This window comes from Ostrea edulis, chromosome 5 (assembly GCF_947568905.1).
Source record: "Ostrea edulis chromosome 5, xbOstEdul1.1, whole genome shotgun sequence".
NCBI lineage: Eukaryota > Metazoa > Mollusca > Bivalvia > Ostreida > Ostreidae > Ostrea > Ostrea edulis.
In genome coordinates, this window is record NC_079168.1 from 35,442,202 (window position 1) to 35,462,240 (window position 20,039).

The 20,039-nt window shown below is 35.4% G+C and overlaps 1 protein-coding gene and 1 long non-coding RNA gene across 9 annotated transcripts in view; one reads left to right on the forward strand and one right to left on the reverse strand.

Annotated features, from left to right (window-relative positions):
• The window catches only part of LOC125652019 (potassium/sodium hyperpolarization-activated cyclic nucleotide-gated channel 3-like), a 100,922-nt gene that overhangs the window by 33,246 nt on the left and 47,637 nt on the right, over positions 1–20,039 (forward strand). For 3 of the 8 annotated variants that reach the window (XM_048880894.2, XM_048880897.2, XM_048880895.2), the window contains exon 1: positions 1,467–2,406. The exons of 3 other annotated variants lie outside the window; for them this stretch is intronic. In XM_048880894.2, the coding sequence (XP_048736851.1) occupies positions 2,311–2,406 (96 nt within the window). In that variant the 5' untranslated portion in view covers positions 1,467–2,310. Of the gene's footprint in view, positions 1–1,411; positions 2,407–17,961; positions 18,059–20,039 lie in introns of those variants that run through there. 2 more of the 8 variants (XM_048880898.2, XM_048880899.2) reach the window with 2 other exon arrangements.
• Positions 17,966–20,039, reverse strand: part of LOC130054875 (uncharacterized) — a 40,502-nt gene continuing 38,428 nt past the window's right edge. Inside the window, exons 2-3 of the long non-coding RNA XR_008803209.1 lie at positions 18,206–18,287; positions 17,966–18,063 (exon numbers count right to left, since the gene is read on the reverse strand). This is a non-coding gene — a long non-coding RNA (uncharacterized LOC130054875). The remainder of the gene's footprint in view (positions 18,064–18,205; positions 18,288–20,039) is intronic.

Sequence of the window (20,039 nt, forward strand, 5' to 3'; positions counted from 1 at the left end):
TGTATATTTATTGCATGAAAGTGAAGGGGTATCATGCTTTATTCACGCAAGAAAATTTTATCCCTTGGGGGTAACAAATCCATACTTATTTTGAAGAGGTTTCTTTTTGTAAGAATCCCGTGGGGATCCGGGTTAGAGTAAGTACTCAGTAGCCCTTGCTTGTCGTAAGAGGCAACTAAATGGGGCGGTCCTTCGGATGAGACCGCAAAATCCGAGACCACCTTTCACAACAAGTGTGGCACGATTAAGATCCCTCCCTGCTCAAAGGCTGTAAGCGCCGAACACAGGCCTAAATTTTGCAGCCCTTCACCGGCAAATGGTGACGTCTCCATGTAACGTTAATCAATATACACAACCAACCAACTTTTTGTAAGAAACCTGAACTTTGAGGACTGACTTTAAAGGCTAATTTACTTCTTCTTGCGTTATTGTGTTGAACATTAAACAATCAGGGGGGAGTGCTGGAGTGGTTAATCTCGGGTCTGATATGATTTTTAATCCAGGGAACTACGATGACCCAATAAATCAATCAGATTAGTTCGTGATGTTTATATACGTGAGGTATAATAATGTTACTTATTCATTTGTGGGCCCACTAGTCATTTGTATTATCTATGTGTTGAATAGGATACCCGCATCCTTTATCCTGGTAATTGAAGATGCGCAAAACATGTGAAATCGACTTCGAAATGACGTCTATCACGTGCACCAGATGATTCTTTGACGTTTCACTCGCTTTTGTCTCAACATGGCTTGTAATAAGAGTCCAAATATCACTGTTTAACGTAATCATTGCACCATGAAGACAGTGGAAATTAAAGGAGCAAGTACAACCTTCATCGACAAGCAAATTAAATTAGATTCTGTGTGAAATTGATATGGTAGTCATCTTTGTAAGGTTACTATTGATCAGAAGGGAAAAAAATACATGACTGTCTGATCGAGTCCAAAATTGAAAAGTCAACCGATCCCTTTCTACATATTTATTCCGTAGGGGTAAAATAAAAATATGCATCGCCATCTTGAAGCTTTGATGTTAAATCATTTTTCAGCGGTTGGGATGTTCCAATTTTGTTGGGATATTATATAGCAATTGTCAAGAAATTTATCATTGTAAGCAAAGACGATTTCAGCAAATTGTATCATACGAAACAAAGTAGTCGACAACATAATAAAAAAAAAAGACGTGAAAAAGGAGAATATGTGGAAACAGTAATGTTTTTTACACAAATCAAATCACGCTGATTGCTTGGAATTATATAGAAGCTTGTGACCGTCCTGTGTAGCGCATGAAAAGAACTGTAACAAATAACATTTTTCCAATACTCTATATGATCGCATTAAAGTGTCGTTCAGGTGTCTTAAAATACCTCTGATTGTAAGGAAATCAATAATGCATAATATCTGTATTACATAAAAAGCCACCCTTTGTCGTACACTATAGTGACTGTGTTTTCTCTTTATTAATGTTCCTACTGAAGTTGCAGTTTGTAAGTTTACCCTCTTAGGAATGGTTTCTCTTTAAACGCTGCAAAATAGAATGATTTCTATTCACCGTTTATTGATTGGAGCATGTTGTGTCCTGAGAGTTCCTAAAGCGTATCAGATTTGTTGCACTATCAAACTTCATCAGTGGTAATGGTATTGAACTCTGAAATGACCCATTCTGACGTTCAGGCCCCGTTAGCATCCCATGTTATGTTATAATACCTTTATCCAAAAGAAATGTGTAACTTTACCAGGAATGGAGGCGGCTTAATTGGGAGGAAGGCGCCCGCAATTTCAAAGTAATTGAAGATACAGCTGTTGTCATTTTAATGAGGAGAATTGTAACACCGCTTGTGAGTCGCACAAACGTCACTCCATACTTGGAAGGTGTTTCAAAGTAGGACATTGGATGTGGACAAATCGAAGATGTCAGTTGAGATTCTGTCTTATTTTTGGCCAGTCCTATCCGAAGGGCGGTTGTCGATAATTTTTCAGGTATTCGTGGCTGTATTGTTTGAACGATAAATATCTTTAGGTGGGTTTTCTTTTTTATATAAAGCACGTTCTCGCAGGCATAAATCTGACTGAAAGCAGATTTGAATTGAACGGTATATGTAATTAGGGAATTATTTATGGATTCTGAGGATATGATTGATCTGCCATGCTCCCGGTGATTTTGTAGTTAACTCTTGGGATACACTCGCTCGTGGGTTCTGTTTATTTTCTTACGATGGAATAATTATCAAAGAGACTGATCGGACAATAGCAACTTTTTTGTGTGTAACACAGAAGATTGGGAGCCGTAAATAAGCCACTGGAATCATGAACTACTCTTTGAAGCGGGAGTACTTGGAAAAATGGATGTCCTTGATTGATAAAAATCCGTTATCAAGCGGGTTTCATGAAGATATGTTCAAGGTATGAGATAGAGTTTTATTACTATTTAAACAAGTAGTGAATAAGTTGGCATTTAACGAGCTTAGCTTAGAGAAATACACTTTTCATGTGTCGATGTTTGTAAGATACGAGCATGTATGATATTGTCAGAAATCGCACCTGCTGATATATATCAAAATCACAAATAAACAGATGAAGAGAGAGGAAGATAAAAATAGAAAATAATATCAAACGCAAATAAGAAATTGATACGTGAAGTGAAACGTTAATTGTAAGTTTACAAAGTTATTCTAACCAAACTGAAATGTTTCAACACTTAATATCAACCTTGTATGCATCGAAGTGAGGTTATTTTACTAGATGGATTACGTAAAAAGATAGGTAATTTACGAAATGAATCTTCAGATTACCTAGACGTAATAAGTTCTGGTCTTGACAAGGGTAAAAGTGTGCTCAGCCTGGACGGAAATTTGCAGTGTTCTTTTGCGTTTGAATTTATTCCGTAAATGATCAAGCAGTTCTTTCAATACTGTACAATGTGACTGTGGAAAATGTATGTCATATAAGGCAGGTATTTGTAGCGACCAATAACCTGTTAGCTGTACATATACTTGAGAAGTACACGAATGACAAATATGATACCACATCATTTGATATTGACGTTTCTTACATTGGGATACGGCAATGAAAATGTGCATATGTAAGATAAATTCTTTATGACGGAATGAAAATAAATAACCATGGACACAAACCTGAACAAAGTTGACTGATCAATATACAGCTGTATTTTAAAGGATATCAAAAATATTAATGTCAAGAAAGAATACATCTGTAGCAATCTTTATACCTTACGATTACAGAAAAAAAATATCACTGACATTTTATCGGTTTATCAAAACCAAATGCATAACGATCAGCGCCATACCGCAAAAAACGTGATAGCGATCGTCAGGTACTCTGCTAGAGCCATATAAAATCGCTTCCAGAAAGATTTATTATGTAACACCAGTGAGATGCTCACTGTGTAGATTTCGTAAAGCTGTTAAAATTGACAATCTACCTTTGAAAAATCAATACGCATGCTGTTCGATATAAGTTAGGAGGAAAATATTTTGCAATCTGAAGAACTGTAAGTAATGGCTGATGTATAGCTTATACCTTCATGTAATCAATTTACCAAAACAAAAAGGCCATAATGCATAAACTGATCGAGCCTAGGAGATGAACCAAAATAAAAAAAAAATAATTGATATCATATTGGAGACGAACAACCACGACTCTTCTAGTTAACCCTTGATCAGACATCGAATGTGGCAGCATTGCGGAAGTAATCACGAACAGAAATGCCGAAGTGACGGTCACAGTATCGTCCTGAACCACAGAACCCCATTATCTCTCTCCTTAGAAGGTTCTGTTTATTTGCATTTAAATGGTAAATATAATTATATAATGCATATTTTGTCAACGATAAAAGAAAACGTGGAAGACTATAGTAGAAATATAAAAGAGATTCCGTACAAGCATGGATGTATGCGGGGCGGATCTAGAGGTGGGTTGTGGTGGTGGTAACCCCAACCCAATCTTTCTGTTGAACATTTTGAACAAGAAAAGGTAATTTTTGCCATTTTCGGGACTTTAACCCATTCTTTTAGGGGGCGGAAAATGTACAAAATTGGTTCGCACTCTCCTTTTGAAACCTTTCTGGATCCGCACCAGGCATGAGTATGAAACAAAATCCAAAACCGCAAAACATGCAGTAGTTTGATGGAATCCCCAACGTCCTGATTTCTACTTGGTGTTGCGCAGATGATTCGCTGATCGCATTGCTATCACAAGTTACATACATGTTCAACAAGCCATTCACTTCCCCCGGACATTCAAGAATTTTGCGGTTCTTGTATGAAAAAGTCTGGTCTATCTGAATACCCAGATTGCCAAATCTTTAAATACATTTCATTACAAAACGCTCCACAGATTATGAAGGTTATTGCGCAGGCCGTGCAGACTCGCAGCTTTAGTGAACAACTTTTTCTTTCCGTTCATTTAGTTAATATGCACTTTGAAAGTTCATTAATAAAGTCGACATCAAATGCTTTCATTATCGAATCAGTGCTAATGATGAAAGAGGTTTATATATTAGCTTTCGGCGATTTTAAGGTGATGATCTTGCAGTAGTCGCATAAAAATATCGCAATATTTAAGCTACATTGAACTGTGACAAAATGAAGGAATAATAAAGCTTATGAAGCATAAAGTTGAATATTTCCGTTTCTAAACACATAGAACTGATAAATACAATGTAACATCGTTTATAATATCCGCTTCTGTGAACTTCATTTACTATCCTATTCCTGCATGAAATCACACTCTGTATCTCGGCGTCTTGAAAACAATGTGCAATCGATGTTCGCATAACACCATGTGAATATTTCATGCGAGTATCATCTTCTCATATGAAATATTCGCATGAAATTCATGCGAATTTCATATGATAATCATGTGCACAATTGCTCCATGTGTTCAATAAAGAACCGTCACTGTCTGTGCGCCGTGTAAATACATGTTGTACTGTAGGTTTAACCAGCCTAGATATGTGTGAAAAAAATCTCAGAGGGGCGTTGAATAAACAAACAATCAATTGGTATAGCCTAAGTAGAAGGTGCCGGAGAAAACCCGGAATTTAAACTACCAGAGATAATAGAACACGAAGTAAATAAAAAAAGAGGTGAAATTTTCAAACAACAGTTTTTAAAATTAACTGATTCAGTCCCGGAGACATTGACGTGAAATATGGATCGTATGTTGAGAAAATCGAATGGCTGGCAAGTTAGAAGAGAAGCACTACGTAACTTAGAATTAATGACGCAGTTACCGAATAAAGGCTTCTGGTACTTTGAAGGGTGGTGTTGATTGACTATTGATAGTGGTGTTGTTTACAGTATTAGCCATGTATTGCTTATTGCTTCTTACACGGTATTTATCTCTTGGAAAGTGATGACTTCTGTAAATGACGGAATCGTGTCCTTAGCAGTATGCGTAGAGAGGGCAATTAGATTTTTAAATAATCATAGAAAAGGTTGAAAATTAAAGTAAAACTGCTCTTTTGCCGTCGTGATGGAAGAGATTTGGATATATTTTTTTTTTGCTTGTCTTTCTATGTCTTTCCGTCTTTTATCTGTCATAATTTTGATACTTGTTCCTATAACCTTTGAACCGCAAGATATCACGAAAAGCTGACCTGGGATTGTCCTAGGGGTCATGGGTGAAAGCGTGCTTTATGTTACTAAATATAGATCAATCTGGTACGTTTCGAGTTTAAAATCAACCCCAACATATTTTGTTCCAGTAAGCAATTATTTCGGTAGAAAAGGTGCACTTCATCTCGCGGTTTATAATACGTTGAATTGAATTGAACATATTTTATTGTCAAGATATTAAACACAAAGGATTGGGCACAAGTTCTTATAACTGTTGCAAACCCGGTTATAATGGTTGGTATTAGCTTCATTCCTTCAATAATAGTCCAAAGGTTAAATTATGTTGAAGGAATTATCTAGAATTAAAACATTAGATAGTGTATTGTAGCGAAAAAGCATTCTCTCACTGCTGATAAAGGACCGATTGCCAGTGCGGTTCTGTAGAATATTGGAACGTCTATTGCCGTGACATCGGTAATTGTACAATTGTGTAGTTACGTAATGTTATTGAACAAATTTACGAAGTAGATAAATTATTTATTACTGGGTGGATAAAAAAAAATCAATCGACATGGCTTGTGAAAACACTAGTACAGTTTACCTACAAAAAGTGTATTTAAAAATTCTATTTTATTATCTACTTTGTATTTCATGATGGCGATCTCAGTTCGAGAAGCTGATTGTAAAGAAATGTAATTCAACCTTTGGATAAAAGTGAAATGTTCACAAATTGAAATAATGCCCGAAGTCCATTTTTGCTTACACCCTTTGTGATGAGAGTTATATCCCTTGAGCGAATAACTTCTTTGTCTTATAGTTCCTAATTACATCTAAGTGAAAATGGAAAACACTGATCACTGTATATTTGTAAGTCGCGAATCATGACAATAAATCACGGAAGACAAGTCTTAGAGTAATAGATAAAAGCATTGCTGAAATGGGTGAAGAAATTGCAGTGGGGTTTTTGTTCAATACATGCACTACAGTTAAGAGAAGGAATGGAAAATATAACATATGGAAAATCCAGCGTTTTGTATTTGCATAAGGTATATATAATACTTTTGAAACTGGGTTTTTGATAAGTATTTGCACCCACTCTTCGTATTCGTGAAAATATGCAAAACAAAAACCTGTCCCAATCATTACAGTAATTCCATACTCAACTACAGAACGATGACTACCCTATACTTATTACATTTGTATTTTGGATGAACAGTTCTAAATTAATGATTATGCTGATATTTTAAAAACTGGTTGAGTTGACATTGTCCTTATTTGCAGGAAATGCATTTAGTTCGGAGTATTATGAACTCTATTTAAAGGTTTTCCATGCAATGCGCATGCTCCCTTCGAAATATGTTTTAAAGTCGAACAACTCTTTGACCCCCCCCCCCCCCCCCCAACAAATAACAACTTGATAACAAGTCAACGACACAGCCGCTCTTCTGTTCATTAACAATTCATAGTATTTTCCTTTGAAGATCCTAATTTAATATATTTGACTGATTGTCTGTGTTATTTAATCAAATCCTCTCGATATGCGTTACATTGATTTTGATGATAATACTGAACTAATGACCGAAGAGAAATTTGCTTGAGACGTGTATATTTTGTTATAGAAAAAATATAATTGTATGGATTTGCACGAAATGACAAATTAATGAAAATATTCATGTAAATCGTATTAATTTCAATAGCATGGTTGTGATATTGATAATACCGGTTTTTAAAAAATAAAAAAAAGTCTTGAGACACAATTCCGATTTGGAAACAGTATTATAGAATCAAAATTTGGCTAGAACCCTCTAACATTAAACAATCAATATTTGTTTAAAGTTCTCTAATATTGTAGAATGGAGATTTTGTCAGAGTTCGTTAACATTAAGAGAATCAGTATTTTGCTGAAACTTTTAACATTATAGAATATTTGGTTAAAACACTTTCATTTTAGATAATCACGATTTGGTTAGAACCTTTTAACGTTTTAAAATTATGGAATATTTGGTTAAAACACTTTCATTTTAGATAATCATGATTTGGTTAGAACCTTTTAACGTTTTAAAATCACGATTTGGTTAGAACTCTTAAACATTATGAAATGAAGTTTTGATTAGAGCTCTCTAACATTTTGTTGCAAATCTTTAACATTATAGAATCAAGATTTCATTAGAGCCCTCTAACCATATAAGCATTATAGAATCAATAACGATTTGAATAGAGTCCTCTAACATTCTAGAATCCATATTTGGTAAGAACCGTTTAACATTATACAATCAAGATTCGATTAGAACCGTATACAATCAGGATTTGTTTAGAACCTTCTTAACATTTTCGAATCCGTTTTTGTTTCTGGTAACAACTTGTCCCTTTAACATTATAAAATTAAGATTTGGTTAGAACCCTTTAACATTATAGAATTGAAATTTGACCATGTTAATATTATAGAAACGAATAAAATTTAATTACATCCTCCACATTTGTCTCGATAGCTAAGTGGTTAGGCTTTACAACCGAGGGGTTCTGGGTTCGATTCTCGATTCCGGCGCCGCGTCTAACCACAGACCTGTAACATACATATATTGTACATGTAGGTAGAAACTAATTTCGCCAAGTGTCCGACATTAGAAGTGAAAGTCACAGATCTTTCGGATATGACCCCGTATCATGGGAGGCGTTTGTACCCTCAAGAACTCTCACTGAACGGCCCTGAGCGCCATGCTCAAGTCAAAATTTGTGGCACTTCAGCCTAAAGCTGATGTCGTCTCTGCACAAGTGAAAAATTCTCGAATGAGACGTGAAATTAAATATACAAACAAATCTAACATTTTAGAATAACGATTCGGTCCGCATGATAAGCTATTACGGAATAGGAGTTAGTGAGAGCTCTCTAACATAGAGGAATCAATAGTTTATTAGAGTTCTGAAAGAATGAAAATTTGGTTAGAGTCTTCTTTATAACAAAATCAAAATTTGGTTCGAACCCTTAAACATTACTAAATCAAATTTTCATTAGAATCCTTAAGAGTCTTGCATCAGGTTTGGTTAGAACTTTCTATAATCATTAGAGCAACAGAATTAGTAAGATCTCTTTATCATTATAGTGTCCAGATTTCATTAGAACTCTGTATCATTTCCTTATCAGGATTTTTCAAAATGGAACTCTGGTTCTCATATTGGTATCACGATTTGGTTAGACCTCTGTATCATTATAATATTATGATTTCATGTGAGCTTTGTATCGTTATGGTATCATGATTTTATGTGAGCTCTGTATCATTTTAATATCATGATTTTGTGTGAGCCCTCTGTCGTTACCGTATTAGGAGTTATATCTCAGGAGGATCTGATAGAGCTCTCAATCATTATAATATCACGATTTGGTTTAATTTCTCTTAGGCGTTGGTGAAACTTCTCTAGCATTATAGTAACATGGTCTGGTCACAAATTTCTATCATGATTATAAAACTAGGATCTCGTAAGCGCTATGTCTATAAATTTCTTGTATCAGAGTTCGTTACAGCTCTCAATAATTCTATCAGGAGTTAGTAAGAGTTCTCAACCATTATATATGTACTATCTTTCATTATTATTGACATCCGGAGTTAGTCACAGCTCCCTATCCGACAGTTCAATGTTTGGTGCTTGAGGTCACCTGCATGCATGCTGCCTTTGAACCTAGTCAAACAACGGGTTTAAGAATTTGCGTATGAAAGGTGAAGATAACGAACAGTGATCAATCTTATAACTCCTATAAGCAATACAAAATAGAGAGTTGGGCAAACACGGACCCCTGGATATACCAGAGGTGGGATCAGGTGCCTAGGAAGAGTAAGCATCCCCTGTTGACCGGTCACACCCGCCGTGAGCCCTATAATGTACAGATGTATGACCTAATGACCCTAAAGTATGTAGTGGATGACCACCATTCTTTATATTAGTATTATATTTCATATCTTCAGATTCTAACATGTATAAAACTGCGACTGTTTTAATTATCAAACACCCCTCGAGAAAAAACCTTTTAGCTATCAATCTTAAGAATAGAGTTTTATTTTGGTAATTTTACAGATATAAGATCTTATGTCATATTGTCATTTAATTTCATTTAATTGTTTTGTTGATGCATTCCTCTTCTCACCCTTGTAAAGTAATTTGTTTTATATATAAGGTGCTATATAAATTTTATTATTATATTTGCTAGCTGCAGCTCTCTGGAATTATTGAAGGTTTTTATAAGGGGTGGATCTGTAGATCTCTGGTCTGTCCCCACATCTTCCTAGAGAGCCACAGATCTACACTACAATCTATCATTTCTGTGCCACAACATATGCCAGAAGTGGTGTTAATTAAATGTGGATTCTAAAACATTCTAAAGAACTTTTAGTAAATTTTCTAAAATCAACGACACCAAAAGATATACATGTAACTTTTCAACACTTTACACGACCATCATAGACAGTTGCTTCGTAAAAATGGAAAACGGAAATATTCATATCTAGTGATCAGTCATCCAAAAAATTACTTTGTTAAACACCACTCTGTTTACACGCAAAGGTACTCTGAGGGTGAAATAAAAGATATACTGAAGTTCCTCGATGATAATATCTTCGTAGTCTTTGATGATCAGGTTGTCCAACAGTCTATGGAATTCTCATGGGCACGAACTGTGCTCTTGTGTTAGCTGACCTGTTTTTGTATTTATATGAAGCAGAAATAATTCACAATTTTCTACATGAGAAGAAAAGAAATATCTTGCTGTGGCCTTCATCTCGACAATTTGATATATCGAAGACATTTTATCTATTAATAATAATCAGTTTTATTTATATGTCCTCCCGTGAGGATTCGAGTTAGAATATGTCTTCAGTGCTCCTTGCTTGTCTTAAGAGGCAACTAAATGAGACCACAAAAGCCGAGGTCCCGTGTCACAGCAAGTGTGGCATGATAAAGATCCCTCCCTTCTCATAGGTCGTAAACGCCGAGCATAGGCCTAAACGTTGCAGCCCTTCACCAGCAATGGTGACGTCTCCATATGAGTGAAATATTCTTGAGTTAAACAATATATAATCATTCAATCATTCATATGTCGATTCGATATACCAGTATCCCCGTGGACTCGAAATAAAAGACACCCCAGAATCCTCCACATCTACTTCGTTCTTAGATATTATTTTGAAAATAAATATTAACGGCAAAATAAGCACTCAACTTTATGACAAACGGAATGATTTCAGCGTCTCCATCGTCATCTCCCCCTATTTATGTAGCAACATTCCATTATCACCTGCATACGGTTTTTAAATCTTTCAACTGATTCGATACGCAGGAGCTTGTGCGTATGCTCAGTTTTTAAATAGAAGAAGGCTACCGACAAACAAGTTGATATTACAGGGGTTCCAACAGTCTCGTTTAAAGTCAACATTTCGCAAATTCTATGGTTGTTATAATGATCTAGTTTGCCAATACAACCTATCATCGGGTGAAATGCTGTTTGACGCGTTTCATACCGATTGGTAGGCCGTTCTTGGCAGACTGGTTTTGACTACGGATTAATTTGTTTACCTGATCAAGACATACGGATCACAGCGGGTGTGACCAGTCGACAGGGGATACTTACTCCTCGCAGACACCTGATCCCACCTGGTATATCTAGGGGTACGTGTTTGTCCCACTTTCTATTTTGTATTCCTTATAGGAGTTATGAGATTGATCACCGTTCGTTATTTTCAACTTTCATTATTTTAACTGAAGTTATCATTATATTATCCGGAGTTAGTTACATTTCTCTATCATTATTCAGTATCAAGTTATGGTGAGTGCTTTCTATCTTAAATCACTGTATTATATCTGTTGAGAGCTCTCTATCATTGTAATATCCGGATTCGATTACCGGTATGGCACTGTAGTATCCGGATTTTATCAATCATAATAGTGAACACTGTACTGTGGAAACTTTGATATATATAAAGATGTGTACACGGAATACACAGGGGCGGACCTAAAAGCAAACCGAGAAGACTCCCGTTCATGGAACCAGGGGTCCACTTTGACACTTACTCAGAACGGACTTTTAGATGATCTAGTTCGTCAATACAACCTATCATTGGATCAAATACTGTCTGACGTGTTTCATACCGATTGTTAGGCCGTTCTTGACACACTGATTTTGACTGCGGATAACTCCGTTTACCTGATCAGGATATAGGGCTCGCGGCGGGTGTGACCGGTCAACAGGGGATGTTTACTCCTGCTAGGCACCTGATCCCACCTCTGGTGTGTCCAGGGGTCCGTGTTTGCTCAACTATCTATTTGTATTGCTTATAGGAGTTATGAGATTGATCACTGTTCGTTATCTTCACCTTGCATGATGACGATTTTACGGTAGTAAAAACAAAATAACCCAGGGTCCACTTAAGTCTCGTTCATGTTGTATGTTAACGTAGGAGCCAAAACTCATTGACAATTAAATCGGAATCTTTCTACACGAATATATCAATACACTCAGAACAGACATTGCACAAATAAAGATACTTTAAATCGCTGAATAGATGAAGAAACTATTTCATAAACTTGTTCCTTTCAGTAATGATTTCCTGTCATATGCAAGTACTTAATGAGCTATGAAATCAATTCAATACAGCCTTTGGTCTTATGGTGGTGGTTTTGCTGACACTTAATAACATGCTTAGCCAAGTTAATAACTAATTTTCTGATACAGTGCATCAAAGTATTGAGGAAGAGTGTCGTCATCACTGAAATATGAATACAGTCTTGTAAATAATGTTAAGATTTTGTCATTACGGATTTCTTTAATCAATCACAATGTACTCATTTTCTGTTCCTAAGAATACAATATATATTTTAAGCACCAACAGAATGCTGTGATTCTTCACTGCATTAGCATCCACCAAGCAAGCAAAGATTCGCTTGTTTATTGTAAAATTTGAATCACTTTAATGTAATTGACTTATACTTAATGCCCTTCTTTTGCCTTTAGAAAGTTTAAGAAATATCAATTGCCTTTTCCCGCTCCGAGAATGCGTGAAGTTCTCTTGTTATATTATGGAATATAGAAATTTTCCCGTAAGAGATAATAATAGTTTGTTAACAAGTTTAATTTTCGTTGGAGGAGTTCAATTATCTTGGCTAATGTAGGATAACAAGTAATTTCCTTGTAATAACGTCCCTGGGGGACGCGCAGTTAATTTGGCCTTTGTGTATTTGGTAATATTGATGGGTTTACGATGGAAAAGAATAGACACTGAGGAATACACGTCCACTTAAGGTTTCCAAATTTTCAATGCTAGCTCATAGTGAAGATACCAACATAAACTCATTTACAAAAAGCATTGACAATATGTCTGTTAAGTTGGTGGTTGATTTTCTTCGTGACAGAAACAGTTTGTACGAGATTCAATACTTAATTAGAGCCGTTGATCGAAAACAAATATTTCGAGAACAGTTTTTACAAATGCAAGAACACGCGAATCTTATCTTAGTCAGTGATAACCAATAGCAATTTCGACAGATTAAGCGAAAAGCTTTGTATTTGACAGAAATTAGTACCACTCGTATCATTAAGAAACTCGATAATCAGTGCTAGTCCCAAACACAATGTCGAATTCCAGGGATGATGTTGATCCGTCATAGCTATTTTGGATGGTGCAATAAGGTCATCCTGCAATAAATACCTATAATCATAGTGATTGTGTGTGATCATTATAGATGATCCTAACAAAAATCAAGCAGTCTTACACAGGAGATGTGTCTTTCAGAGAACAATTGCCTAAATTTGGCACATTAAACTATCAAAGAATAGTGATATACTCCGTAAGAGGACACATTTATCGAGCAGGGCTTAGACGGGAGCAATGCACTGGAACGCGATCATCCATCCCTTCGCATTATTGATGTTTCTTCTGTAGCGCGTACATTACAAATTACGGGCAAAACATACAAAGGAGTTGGTGAATGAAAATGGACATTGGCATCTTCTTTATTTCTCAGATACTATCGCTAGGGTTGATAATGTGATTTGTATAACATTGCATTGACTACAAGCAAATCAGACAGATCTATTTGTAATTAAGTATTGATTATAAACCATAGAAAGACAGTACATATTTTCTATCAACATCTCAGAAATTTCAGATATGTGAGGGATAGTCGATAGTACCCAGTTCTGTTTCAGCTAACTTGGGAGTGTCTTGCTTCTGGGACCCTCTGATGAGGATATACTTTCACCACTTGTCCCCTGCCTTTCAAGTACTTTACGTATTCGTTAGTGGTGAACATAACTGACGAATTATCTAAATCTTTATTCCTCACTTAGTCAAATGTGCTGCTTCTTTGGAGTCCCAAATGCTTGAATTTGAATAATTGTCAATGTGAGTAAGATACATTTTGGTACATTGCTTCACTCCCATTTATATTTGCGCTCTCAAATTCAATAAAATACAGACAATATTATATGATCAATGCATGTTAATATTGCACTGATATCGGAACACCGCAGTGACTGGAATATGTTAAGGCTCCTAAATTGTTCTTTCGTCTTTCTTACGTCATAAAACGAAAGTCAATCCGTCTGAAGGAATTTGTATTCTTTTAATAGATTGGAAACGTCTCTTATCGCGGTATCTATTGCTCAATTTGTAAAAATGTTGGCTGCTTGCAATGATTTTTTTCAGTCTTGAATGGTTTAGTTGAAAACAAAGTCCAATGCTTTCCATATGTTTGAATGCTGTAGGTTGGGGAAAGCCTTGGTATGCAGGGTAGAAGGATTTCGTGTCAGTTCTCAATGCATTATGTTTTTCGGTGAGGAAGTGCAGGAATCGTGGAATTAATGTATGATTGTTGAAAAGGTCAATGGTCTCGTCGACAGATATTTTTACTTAATAGAAAGTTTGAGATGTAATTACTGTTTTTCAGTGACTTTCTGTATAGTAAAAGAATATATGCTCTTTTTTATTTTTACTATCCTCTCTTTGATTTGGCATTGATCTTTAAGCAAAGATTGTAAAATCGTTTGCGTTGTTTGAAGAGGCAGAGCACGCAAAAGTATCATTTGATTTGTTCTGTTGGAAAATTCTCTAATTTTCTGAAGGAGGTCTTTTAATAGCTGAGGGTTAAAGACTCGGTAATACTCAAGTACTATGATAACGAATGTCTGCTGGACACCCTTATAACTCTATACGTATTTTAGCATCGTTTGAAAACAAATTCTAGTATAATTGATACAAGGTGTGTTTTATCATCGGAACTTTATTTTGGGATGATATAATACATGTATTGAAATTCATTTATTTTGTTGCAAGTATGCGATTACGTTCTAATAATGGTAATCAATAGATACAGCGTCATACCACTTTTCAAAGATATTTCAAAAAGTGATTAACATGTGAAATATAATCTCATGAGATATAACAAGTTTCAGCTCTTAAACTTCATGCCGATCCCTTGTACCATATGTTCACCAAGGTATGGGGCTACTCCGGCCTAATAAGAAAAACATGATTATCCTAACATATGTTAAAGTGGAAAATTTGCGTCATGAAATTGTCCTTAAGTTTTTATTAAATGATAATTGACGATTGGCATATTTCTAAGCATTTTTAGCATTTCATGAAGCATTGGCAACTAATAGTTTCTTCAAATGACTTGTCATTTGCCTTTAAATAATTTTCTGTATATAATTTCGATTCATAAATTGGTAATTTTTATGATAAAGATTGAAAATTAGTATTTCATTGACGAGCATTCCCAACTAGGAGTCCCAATGTATTGATTAAGATATTTCAATATTGAAGTGGTTCTGTTTAGCGAGACAAGTCTAAGTCATACTTCCTTTCTATGATAAGATTTTTGGTTCCAAATACGACTGGATAAGATTAAATAAGTGCTGAAGGCTTCGTTCAATCAATTCTTTCCCTATATTTCAAAATTCGTAACAACTGGTCCGTGTCTGCCCCACTCTCTATTTTGTATTGCTTATAGGAGTTATGAGATTGATCACTGTTCTTTATCTTCACTGAGATGCTCAATTGTTTTCCTCAAATTGGTATCTTTACTAACTGGGGTTTCTTTAGGCACATAGACAACAGTGTGTTTTATCAGAATGCTACGGAAATTAATCATTATTAAATATGGATCGTATACTTAAACAATTAACAAGAAAATTAACGATTAACTGTGACCGGTCGACAGGGAAAGCTTACTCCTCCTAGGCATCTGATCCCACCTCTGGTGTGTCCAGGGGTCCGTGTTTGCCCAACTCTTAATTTCGTATCCCTTAAGGGAGTTATAGGATTGATCACTTTTCATTATTCTCATCTTCTCAGTATGATGTTACTGCTATTATCATATAAGGAACAGTATTTAGGTTGTTTGTATTATGGGGTGTATGAATAACGGAAGCATGGGGTAATTTGAATATTACCGCCATGCTTCCATCTTTTATATAATCCACATAATGCAAAGAGCCTTGAAATTTATTTACATAAAGATTTAGATTTTTATTTTCCGAATAAGTTTCCATACCAGGCAGTCTTCTATATTTGATGTAAGCAACTAAACATGAGTTGATACACGTACATGAAAATATATGAATGTTGAACTAGCAATGCAATCCTCGGTAAATATAAACATAAAACTGTATTCACTGAATACAGGTATAAGGATACACTCGTCTTCTTCAAAGAAAGTTTATTTCGAAGGAAGAAGAAATATTGAACTAGTTAATGGATAATGTCAAAATACGAAATGAGATACAATTACAGCTGTCCGTATTTTGAAAATTTTGGTCCATTTGTTTAAAGATATAGGGCTCACGGCGGGTGTGACCGGACGACAGGGGATGATTACTCCTCCTAGGCACCTGATCCCACCTCTGGTATATCCAGGGGTCCGTATTTGCCCAACTCTCTATTTTATATTGCTTATAGGAGTTATGAGATTGATAGCGGATTACCTCATCAAAGACCATACTTGTTTAAGGTTAAAATCTAACCTACGTGTGTATACTGCAGCACCATACACAAGTTAAAACCCTTGCATGTATATTTATCGGTCTCTGAAAGTGTACTTTAAGGTTTTCAATTTTTTTTTACCAGCTTGATCAGATTAATTTATAACATATTGACAGCGTTATTAAGGATGCAATAAATTCTCCCCATTCCGTGCATAAAAGTATTTTTGTTCAGGGATGCAGCATAAGTTTGCTTCTCAAAAGGAACTTCATATTACACACTGATGACGCACTATTTCCGCTGGAGGGATGTGTTTATTGCATTTCCTGGAACGCATATTATAGAGAGTCAACAATTGCACTTTATGTGGTAAAAGGGTTATTAACAGCACGAAAACCAGAAACGCTAACTTCATATATATATATACATGTATATATATATATATATATATATATATATATATATATATATATATGAGAGAGATATGACTATTCACTAGCTCTCAACACTTTTGGGTGGGTGCTGCTGGGGTACAATGCAAACGTTTTAGAGTGTTTCGTCACTAATTTCTTTGCGCGATCATGACGTGTGTAATTTATCATATTTCTTACACTTATGTAACAGATTGAATACTCAGTCCATGCTCTATCGAAAAAAATCGATATAGTGAAAGTAGCTCTATATGTCCTGAGTACAAGAAACATACAAATGGTGTTCTTAGATTGTTTTATTTGTCTTTTATTATGTGTATTGATTACATTCGTTCATTAAAACTTGTATACAAGCATTTGATATCAAGAGAGGTGTAGGCCCAATACGACCCCTGTTTTCTCCCCTGGTAACATCGCAATTTACTAAAATTGACACATTCATAATGTGTTTACGTAATAATCCAGGAGTTAGAAAATCTTAATAACCTGCATCCACTTTGAAAAATAGTCATGTTTACAAACGGCATTCAACAGATCCGCGACAGTCGATAGCAGCGCTGTGTCTGCCTATCCAGTGTTTATAGAAAACAGTTCTCTGTATGGTAAAAAGGATAGAATCAATAACAATTTCTGTTTTCTAAACCTTCGGTGACGTGATGTAGATGGTATAGGCAAATGAAAATTTTCCCAACTAAAGATTCATCTATATATTGAACATCGATTACTAGAGAGTTCGTTTAATTATTTCATTCTAATAAAAAAAAACCGGGAACAATCAATCATTGTCAAAGATCGTTAAACTGCTATAAAGAAAGAATTCAGATTAGAAGAGTACCCCAGATAGAAAAAACACAACTCAGTGTTGAGTAAGAGTGCAAACATGTGCAAGCGTTATCTCTGATTGGTGAAAACCCATGGATTGCATTAACTACGATTAATACATAACGAACAGATAAAGGATATAATTAGACCTTACGGGATCAGGAAATTCTGTACGATATGACCGGATGAGGAGATTTCTGGAGCTCCATTATCTTGTTTGAGGACACTGCGTGGCTGGTATGGACCATTTATAAAGGTATTCTGCAAACATTTGAGGGAAATAGTCTTTGAGGCAGTAAAATACCTTGGCCATTATTAAAATACTGGACTCGTCCTGAAAGTAAAACAATAGTGTGATTTTATATCGGGTTGTTCTGATACTAAGTGATAAAATTATACGTACTGTATCAATAGTTTTCTTTGGTGAGAAACAGTAAGTAATCCTAGACATCCTTGAATTTATTATTGAACTTCGAATATTCAACCTGCAAGGGAAATATCATTGCATTATTAAACCTAATCAGCAATTAGCGTGGACCTCTAGTCTAACTACATCCAAATATGAACTGCATTTGTGGATAAGATTTTAATTTTTAATAGATTAATATTTCACACTGGCCATCTGAATTCTTCCGAAGTAGTGTAATGATATTGAAGAAATTCCTCATTATCGGAAAATGGCCCTGTATCTAGATACCACCTAGTTCCCGAAATACACTATGGCACGGCCCAATGAATCAACTGGATAAATCGTGATTAAGTGTTCAATCATTTCTGTGTGAAAATGTCGGTAGTAATGTGTTTTTTAAACTGTTTGGACATACTTGTGCCTTCATTCTCGGTACATGTACCTGCTGGATCTTATCTGAACAACGATGCTCAGAAAACCTTGAACTATTTTACTGTGTGAGGCTGATTTTCCTTTGCATATAGTATCATTTAATAAAAAAAAATCTAAACTTTATTATTTCTTTAAAACGCCGAACGAACGAATCAGGTGATTTTATTTGGTAAAGAAAGCAATTACACTTTATAAGGAAACCATTTGAATATTTCAGTAAGGTGTAATTTTATGTACCACTCTTCAGAGGTAGGTGTGAGTAAAATAAACCCCAAAATCACTGTTAAAGTGTCAGGGCGCGTGGTCAAGGAATAAGCCGTGGTGACAAAACCGTTTGCGTGTATTTGAACACTACTGCCATTCAAGATGAAGGATGACGTGTTGACATATCAATTATCCTTCACTACCTAAAATTTGTTTCAGATCACGATATGTGATGCTAGCAGATTAGAAAATCATTACATGAATTAGTAAGTGCATACATAACTGGTTTGCATCAAAATACAATTAGCAGAGTTGCAGATGTTGCCTGGTAACAGTAAAATCCTAACATGTAGAAACTTTCGAGTGGCCTTGACCTTTGTAATAGGTTTGAGCTGTCCCTTATTTCACCTGCTATTACCCAAAAGCAACCGTGTGGTGAGATCTAGAGTGCTGTAGAATGCATGTTCGTCCGTATGATCATGTGATCACTGTTACAGTTTTGTGTACAATATATTTACGTCACATTGATCAAACTATTAGGAATGGTACCTCGTGTAACGTTATTGATATCTAATATGAAAGGTCAAGGTCACCGGAAAAGAAAATTTTGAAATTTATCGTGTACAAAAATTGAAGGGTATCAATTACAAAAATTGAAGGGTATTTGGTATCAATATCAATTACAAAATAAGGATACGTAGTCGTAGACCATTCTTGAGATTATGCTTTGTTGCGAGGTCTGGTGCAATTAGAGAGATTTGTATTTCCTTAGTTTTCAAGTACGAGTACAGTGTTACAATATTTACAAAGCCGTCATGTATTTCAGAAATTAAAAGTCTCAGTACTATGTCCAAGATAAGCCCCCCTCCCGCATTTAAATAAACACTAGTACTGTAACTTGTACTTTTAAGTGATGTATTTACACAAATTTTACTAGATGTCAATAGAACCAGTGGTACATTATTGCGTGCACTTTTATATATTCATATCCGCCCTTACAACAAATATAGATTTTTCCTGAATTAAAACCACATCACAAAGAAGCGGTAAGCACTGTATCACGAATTAGAACGTAGAGCCTTCATCGTGTTCAGAACCAAACTGATACTTCGGAATCCTTGTATATTTATTCGTTCTGTAGATACCTGGTATAGTCACTATTTACTCATATAAACACTGTAGAGGAAACGGT